This window comes from Mytilus edulis, chromosome 4 (genome assembly GCF_963676685.1).
Source record: "Mytilus edulis chromosome 4, xbMytEdul2.2, whole genome shotgun sequence".
NCBI lineage: Eukaryota > Metazoa > Mollusca > Bivalvia > Mytilida > Mytilidae > Mytilus > Mytilus edulis.
In genome coordinates, this window is record NC_092347.1 from 50,865,199 (window position 1) to 50,874,496 (window position 9,298).

A 9,298-nucleotide genomic window follows, 5' to 3' on the forward strand; every position below is an offset into this window, starting at 1 on the left:
TCTTGATGTAATAATGTCCTTTAACTATTACATAAATATACAATGTCGATATCAGATAAGATAAATTAAATTTAAAAAAAATATTTCCAATAGAGGTCCCATTATAGGCATAATCAGTACATTGATTTTCACACAATTGCAATAGACAATACACAAGAAAATAAAAAATAGAAATACAACTGTGGAAGAAAACAATGAAAATAATACATGAAGTCACGTAAACCAGTATGTTTAGTGTTTATTGACCATGCACCAGAAGCATCATCATATCCATTATTAAAAAAAAAGTTTTTCAGTTAAATCCTTCCTCGTGGTGCATATGAATAAATAGGATTGTTGTTCATAAGAAGAAGTCACGAAGGACAGGTGCTTATAGGACACTCAAACCAATACACAGAAACTTTACAGCACAAGCATAAACTAATACTAAAAAAGAATTACGATATTATAGTCCTCATTGTGGCTAATGCAAACAAATAAGAATAATGTGTAGTTATACAAATGCAGGAGCCACCAAGGCTTAAAGAACATAGTAATATATTGTGTAAAATTTCTGTGTAAAACTATTTGGATTTGGATGCAGCCTCTAGTACAACTTGTCCCAATGCTCTGAGAGAAAAAAAGAAAATACACAAAAAACACAAAAATGGTATGAATTATGAGTATTTTGATTCTGTTTTATGAATGAACACATTTCATACAAGATATCCTTGTTTTCATTACTCATTAACCAAATAATCTTATCTTTAATTGTCAACATATCAAAATTAGCACAATTTTTCCTAGTACAACGTATTAATTTCAATAATTAATGTCAATGTGTCATTATGTTATATTTCTATTATAAATTAGAAAATACGTTGAACCACATACGTCAAAATTATTTAATCGCGTAGTGGAATGAACCATTTGTGTGTTGTGGATTCTTATAAATTCTATAGCACTTTTGGAATATTTTAAATTTCGGTCTATTTCTGAAATTAATTACATATTTTTGATTCTTAAACCCTGTATGCTAATATTACCCATGTGAAATTCTAAAACTGTTTGTATAAACATTGAACGACAAAAATATGTGACGTATAAATTTTCTGACGTCAGACAAGCGAAGCAATGAATCAATGAATGTGTTTTTAATTTGATAGATGCTTTTGTGTTCTGTTAAATTGTTTTTTTTTTTAAAATTATACCACGATGATTACTGCTGTGCCCATATTTTGACTTTTTTTATTTATTACGTCTGTTTAGTTCACGCATCATTGTAACTTTAGCAGAATTTGAATGATGAGACTGTCGTACAAAGTGAGAGGTTTAGCACTATAAAGCCAGGTTAAATCCGCCATTTTCTACATTTGAAAATGCCTGTACCAAGTCAGGAATATGACAGTTGTTGTCCATTCGTTTTTGATGTGTTTTGTCATTTGATTTTGCCATGTGATTATAGGGACTTTCCGATTTGATTTTCCTCTGAGTTCAGTATTTTTCTGATTTTACTTTTTACTTCTCACATTATTTGATGCCAGAGGTACATTTAAAAGAAAATGTAACTCATCTTCAACTTCATAGCTTGAGCAATTGGGACAAGTTCTATCGTGTCGAGGAATACCCTGATACCTTCCCTTTTTAATCTATAGGGAGTGTGCTGAAACAGATGTCAGATTTTTCCGACGTAGTCGGTATAGATTCGGTTTGTGTCCTTTGAACTTAAGGACGCTTAACTATGGCAACAGAATACGCATGCTCGAAAATCCTTTCTGTGATTGGACAAAATGCTGTCATGGTGGGTGATTTGGTTGTGTTTGAAAAACACGTCTCGTTAATTATATCGTGATGGAAAGCAAGTGAAAAACTATAAATATTTGACTAGATCTTTTAAAGGTTTATATTTTTATTAAAATAATTGTTTCTCCAATAGCTCTTTGCATCCGTGACAGCTGTTTATTCGATACAATTATATAATTTTTAATGTAAACTTTGTTGTACGAACGTACTTGACTTTTAGAACGCACCTACACATGAGAGATTTCCGCGGGGTTTTGGTGAATGTAAATAAAGATGCGAGGACCGAGAATACTGAACACAAACAGAGAAAACGTTATTTAAATGGTATCTTTGTGCTTCTGAAGGTTATCGAAATGATAGTTTTAAACATATACTCAAATTTAAATACGTCGGATATCTTTTTTAAAGATAGTTCTTGTTTCTAATATCCACATTGTGGATTACAGATAAATATTTTTCACAGACAAAATCATTTTTATAAATTACATAAGAGCATACATAGTTTACTACCATCATGTATTTGTCATGTCTGCTCCCATTCTTGTAAAAACAGTTCTTAATAAACTTACTGTTTACATTTAGTAAGTTTTGATTGTTCACTGGGTTAGCAGACGTAATAATTTTAATATCACATTTAAACAACCATATCATGAAGTTTTTTTTGCATCAGATAAAAAAATTGATTCACGAAAAGCACTATCTAGAAGTGGAGGTATGAACTGGTTTCTTATTAACCTGTTATACATGTTATAGTAATTAACCATAGCTTTTACAATATTGTAATATAAAGGAAAACAGCGAAAGAAATCTATGTTTACTTTCTTATTCCATCCATCGTTTTGAAACACGGGTGTTTTTGCCGCAGAACATGCGCAGATTTATTTTCATATCTAATAAGTGTGGACACATGTCAGTGTGGATAGTATATTTTGATATTTGACAGTGCTAGAGTTCTCTGCGCCCCCCCCCCCCCCCCTCAATAAGCTGTTTAACGGTGGTGCACAGTGACAGTTAACCTGTACTAAACACTAAAATAGTAGTGTCTTTTATTCTTTTATTTAGATTTAATCACGGATTTAATGTTCAAGACTGTCGTGAAGGAGACACTATTCAAATCAGTGCCAACCGTTCATAGATTTTATTTAGATAACAATTACTATTAATATCAAATCTGCATATTGGGCAAAATACTATGACTGCTTCGTGCATTTAATATGTACATTCCTGTAATTAAATTTTGTTGGGCAGAATAGGTCAGGCAGATACAGGCATATGCAAAGCGTGCGACCAGGGTATAGAAAATCTTAGTCACCTGTTTGTACATTGTTAACCTGAAAGACATATTACACAACAATTTTATCAATTGCCTGAAATATGGTTAATTCCATTGATTATGAACAGTTATTTTTACTTTGTTTTTTTTAAACACCAAATCTCTGTAAGGGCCAAAAAATCAAAACACTGGCACGGCACACATGTTTTTAGATTTTCTAGATATTTTGTCTACACATCAAAATTCAAATTTGACCTAAAGTGCTCATAAAAAAAATCAAAAAGTATTAAAAATTCTTATGTTGCCATGGTTACCAGCTTACAAATTTTGAGCGGATCTCTGCAAATTTTCAATTTTGAAAATCCTAAATTTTCAGTATTTTCATCCTGAGAGTGACAAATAACTATTTCTTCTTGAATTTCCTTGGGTAGTAGTTATGTTAGTCATGATGTTTAGTGTTTAATTACTATTAATGAAACAGTTTTAAAACCAAACACTTTTTTTTAATTCTATGCTCCAAAATGGCATAATATGCAAAAAATCAAATAGACATTAAGGCAATGATTTTAATAGACTTTGGAGAGATACAGAAACAAAAATCCACCTGTTGAACAGAAATATATTGAATGTGGTAAAAAAGCAAGGTATATGTGAAATTAAGAGCAAAAAAAAATCAGTGGGGTAAGGCCTTGTTTTTGTTGGCAAGATGACAAAATATTGTAAAATTAACGTTTTTGTCAAAAATGCATTTTTTTCAGTTTAAACTTGTCTTGACCATATATTTTTTGTCTGTATAGATAGGTTTATTTTATTTTACATGTGAGTGCATGCCTGCATGAGAGTATGTTTCATACCACAATGACCATCATGATACCTTGACCTTTGACCTTGAGGTCAAATAATTGTCTATTTTAGACCCTTTTCGTGAATTCATCATAACATTTTCTGACTTTAAGTCAGATATATGTATATAAACATGATATATATGATCCATCATTTTAAAAACAGTGATTTTAAGACCGTGTATAATTATGTACTATCATGACCTTTGTGTGACCTTGACATTTGACCTGAAGGTCAAATAATTCCATTTTTATTAACTTATCTTTTGAATAATTTTGACGTTCTTGTACATGTAAATAGGTCAACGATAATATGTAAGTATGTAAGCCTGACCTTCAGATAGTGTTGTGTATCATCATAGGCTTCCTATGACCTCGGAATTTGACCTCAAGGTCATAGTTTATTAATCATCATAGTCATTTCTGGTCAGAGAAATATCTTTAGTCCCTTTTAAAATTGTTTTCTAGTAGCATAACCTTCTTTTCACCTGGATCCACCAGATACACATCACTATTTGTAATAATCTATTTAGAGAAATTAAGAATCATAAACAAATAAACCATGTTATTAAAATTATTTCATTCTTGTAAATTTGTCTTTAATCATGTTTATATAACTTCAATCAGGCCATAGAGAATCTAAGATAAAGACAATTTCAAAGAAAGAATTAAAATATATGTGTGATACAACAGAAGTGTACTGTCTTGCTCATCTAGCCCCATGTGCATGCCAGGTATTATCATCACTTTGAACTATTAGACATCTAAGAAACAATGTCGAACATGTAAAGGGAATCTTTCACTAATGATACTGGGATGATCTTAGACTACAGTGTTCCAAGTAAGATGCCCACCACAATGGACATAATTAGAACCATCCGAGAAGAACATACATACAGGTTCTTATAAACCATCTTGCATATCAAAATTACATATAATATAAAAATGCAGCTTGTGTGTTCCTCTACTAATTTTTAGTATTTTTTTTTATCCAAAAGCAAAGTAGTAGATCTCATTTTAACAGAATCATTTGGTAATCCATATATTGTGTACAAAAAGTGTCTCCTCCAAGATAATCTTGAACATAAAACCCAAATATTGAAAAAAACCAACACTACACTTTTTTAGTGTTTGGTACTGGTCTGATATTGAAGATGGCTGTCACTGTGAAACACTATGGGGAAAACAGATGTTTTGTTATCAGAAAACACCGAAAAACATTCAAACATATAATCCACATTGATCTGTGTCCACACTTGTTGTTTATCATAAAAAGTTTGTACTGACAGGCTTGCTCTATATATATAGTGATACAATGTACAGTATTTTGACTACTTAGAACACTTGGCCACTAATGAGGAAACAATTGTCGAAATCCAAGACCGAAATAGCAAAGTTGAAGAAAGTGTTGAAAAAATGGGTCAGATCGTTCATACTATAGTTGACAAATATTCAGCAAATGCTGAAGAAATATCTCAAATAAAAGACAGGATGGAGACGATAGGGGAGGATAATGGAACATCCTCAAACATAGCCATTAAGGAATTAAAAGCCGATATGTTAGACCTAAAATGCAGAAGCATGAGCGATAACCTAGTATTCTCCGGGTTAGCGTTTCAGCGGGAAGAATCGTGCAAATTGAAAATTCAGAACTTTTTATTAAACGAACTGGACATACCGTATAAAGTAAATCTCGGTAGCGTTCATCGATTTGGAAAACCCGGACTGAACGGAGCCTGTCCTATTGTAGCCAAATTTATCCACAGAGATGAGCTTGAAGATGTACTTAAAAATACATTCAAGCTGAAAGGGAAACAATTTGGGATAAGCGAACAATTCCCGATTGAAATTGAAAGAAAACGGAAAGAACTCTACCCTGTAATGAAGAAGGCTAAGAAGGAGGGTAAAAAAGTTAAACTGGTAAGAGATAAATTATATATCAATGGGAAACCGCATGTATCACTCGACACAAAACCAAACGGCACTGAATATAGGGATGTTCTACTACGTCAAGCCCAACAAAATTCGTATAGAAACAAAACTGTAAATGAACGCCCTTTTAAAAGGTCCCGACAGGAATCCGGAAACAATGACGCCATTAATGAGGAAACCATAACCACGCCGATGTAGGACGGGTCGAGAGAGTCCTCAAAAAATCAGAATGATCAGTTAAATTATTTAAATCTTACTTGTATTAATTGTTGTGGAATTAAATCAAAACTCAAATATCCTGAATTTACGGAACTGCTGTATAAAACGGATATTGCTGGCATTGTAGAAACAAAACTAGACGATATTGATGATATACAATTACAGGGATATGAATTGATTTATAAAAACAGAAATAAAATTGGCAAAAGAAGGTCGGGGGGTTTAGCTGTAGCGTACAAAAACCATCTCAAAGATAATATTGAATATATCAAAACTGAAAGTAAATTTGTTTTGTGGTGTAAAATATCGGAAGTAATAAATAGATTAGATGACATTCTTTTGGGAATTATTTACATCCCTCCTGAATATACTTCATATTCATCCATTGATGCAATAAACGAAATTGAGATGGAATTATTTGAACTATCACATAAGTTTTCAAAATGTTTACTCGTTGGTGATTTTAACGCAAGAACCGGGTCCGAGGATGATTTTATATTTGTTCCCGATAGTGAATCTCATGTCGTAGATATTGAAAATATACAAATAAATGCTGTTTGCAATTTAGACCAGTATGACTTCTCTCGCAAAAGGAACAGTAGAGATAAAAACAAGAATAGGTTTGGAAATCAACTACTAGAATTTTGCAAGGGAAATAACTTTTTCATCATGAATGGGAGAACTCTAGGTGACATAGATGGAAAGTTCACATGCCGTAATTCAAGCGTTGTTGATTATTGCCTATGCAGCGCAGAACTAATTCAAAATTTTACCGATTTTAAAGTACATGATTTTTCAAGTCTCTATTCAGATGTTCATTCCCCAATCGAGATATCCTTGAAACAAACAGATCAGGAAGTCAGCACAAAATGTAGCGATGATACTAGAACAAATGAACAAAAAATAAACAATTGGACTAATGAAAAATCATACAAATTCTTAGAATGCTTGAACCTTACAGAAATAGAAAATATTAATTCTGAAATTGATGCCACAACAGTAGTGACGCAAGAAACAGTAGATATGATAATCAGTAAAATAGGCAAAGTGTTAATAAATTCAGCGGGAAACACTTTTGGGTTTAAAGTCAGTGCAGGAAAGAAGTCAGAACATAGAAAAAATAAACCATGGTTTGACCATGACTGCAAAACCGCTAGGTCAAAATTCCGTAAGATGAAACGAAATAAAAATAAGTCACCGTTCCACAGAGCACTTGTGTCAGATGCCGAGAAGAGATATAAAAATACAATGAATAAAGCTCATAAGAAATACAGAAGCGATTTCCGAAGGAAAATGGATGATCTAAAGCAAAAGGATGCTAAGGAATTTTGGCGACTTCTAAATGAAAACAAAAGTACAGCTCAGCCTAAGATTGATTTCGACAAATTGGTCTCATATTTCAAAGAGTTAAACAGTGATCTGAGAGATGATACAGAAGAGCAACAAATTGAAAGTACTATTTCCCACGAAGAAATAGTACTAAACGATGAGTTAAATAGCAGAATTACAAAACATGAAATTCTTAAAGCGCTGAAAAATCTGAAAAATAACAAAGCATGCGCCGAAGATAAACTGATTAATGAATATTTAAAAACATCCGCTCATGTTCTTATCGACATATATGTGAAAATTTTCAACCTAGTTTTCGACTCCGGAAAAATCCCAAAACAATGGGTCCAAGGAATGATAAAACCTGTCTACAAGAACAAAGGTGATAAACGCAACCCCAAAAATTACAGACCAATAACTATTGTGAGCTGTTTCGGAAAAGTCTTTACAGCGGTATTAAATGAACGCCTTAAAAGATTCTCAGAACAAACATCTCTTCTTAAAGAAAATCAAAATGGTTTCCGAGAAAAATACTCAACAATTGATTGTGCTTTTCTTCTGAACTCTCTAATTGAAGTTTTACAACACTAAAAAAAGAAACTATTTTGCGCATTTGTAGACTTTGAAAAGGCCTTCGATACGGTTAATCGTAATTTCTTATGGTTTAAAATGTTGAACAACAATATAAAGGGGAAAATGTTTAATACTATTTTTAGCATGTACCAGAATATTAAATCCAGCTTGAGCTATAATGGTCAAACTTGTGAACCTTTCGCTTGTGAAATCGGTGTCAGACAAGGAGAAAATCTGTCACCTTTTTTATTTTCTTTATACTTGAATGACCTAGAAGACTATCTCATCTCGGAAAATGTTTTAGGTATGAACACAATAAGTAAAGATATAGAAGAAAAACTTGGAACTTTAATGAAATTATTCATAATTCTCTACGCAGATGACACTGTAATCATGGCAGAATCACCTGACCAACTGCAACATGCACTTAACAAATTTAAAAAGTATTGCGAAACCTGGAAGATGCGAGTAAATGTTGCTAAAACTAAAATCTTAATTTTTTCAAAAGGAAGAACTACAAACCCTCCACTTTTCCGATTCAACAACCATCATATTGAAACTGTAAAACACTTTAACTACTTAGGAATTATTTTCAGCAAAACAGGCAGCTTTAAACAATGCAAACAACATCTAAAGGACAAAGCAACAAGTGCAATGTACGAAGTTTTAAGGAAGGGAAGAATTCACAATTTATCAATTAAATGCCATGTAGATTTGTTTGACTTACTGGTAAAACCTATTCTGCTATATGGATGCGAAATATGGGGTTACGAAAACTTAGATATACTAGAAAGAGTTCAAACTAAATTTTTTAAGCTACTTTTACATCTTAAGCCATCTACTCAAAACGACTTCATTTATGGAGAACTGGGTCTGTATCCCCTAGAAATAGATATAAAAACTAGAATTATATCTTATTGGACAAAGTTAATTACCGGTAAAGAAAGTAAGCTCGCTGCTGTAATGTTTAGATACCTTTTCAAGTTAGCACAAGAAACAACATTTCGATCGCGATCGTTAGACAAGATGAAAAGTATTCTAGACAATTGTGGATTCTCTTACTTATGGTCATTCCAAAACACATCACCTAACATTAAATCGATAATTAAACAAAGACTAGAAGATCAGTTTACACAGTCATGGTCAGGAAAGGTAAACGATTCGCCGAAAGCCCTGAATTATCGCCTATACAAGACATCACACAATTTCGAACACTACCTTAATGTACTTGATGATAAAGATGTAATAACAATGTCGCGGTTTAGGACAATGAACCATAAACTGCCAATTGAAAATGGTAGATGGCAAAACATTCCCCGAGAACAGAGAAAGTGTCCGTTGTGCAGAG

The 9,298-nt window shown here is 32.5% G+C and overlaps 1 protein-coding gene across 1 annotated transcript; it reads left to right on the forward strand.

The window, feature by feature from the left end:
• The first annotated feature begins 5,313 nt into the window (after nucleotides 1-5,313).
• On the forward strand, nucleotides 5,314-7,968 carry LOC139521425 (uncharacterized). Its single transcript, XM_071314900.1, has 2 exons — nucleotides 5,314-5,817; nucleotides 6,214-7,968. Exons 1-2 carry the CDS (start codon nucleotides 5,314-5,316, stop codon nucleotides 7,966-7,968), a joined length of 2,259 nt encoding a protein of 752 aa, XP_071171001.1.
• Nucleotides 7,969-9,298: the final 1,330 nt, after the last annotated feature.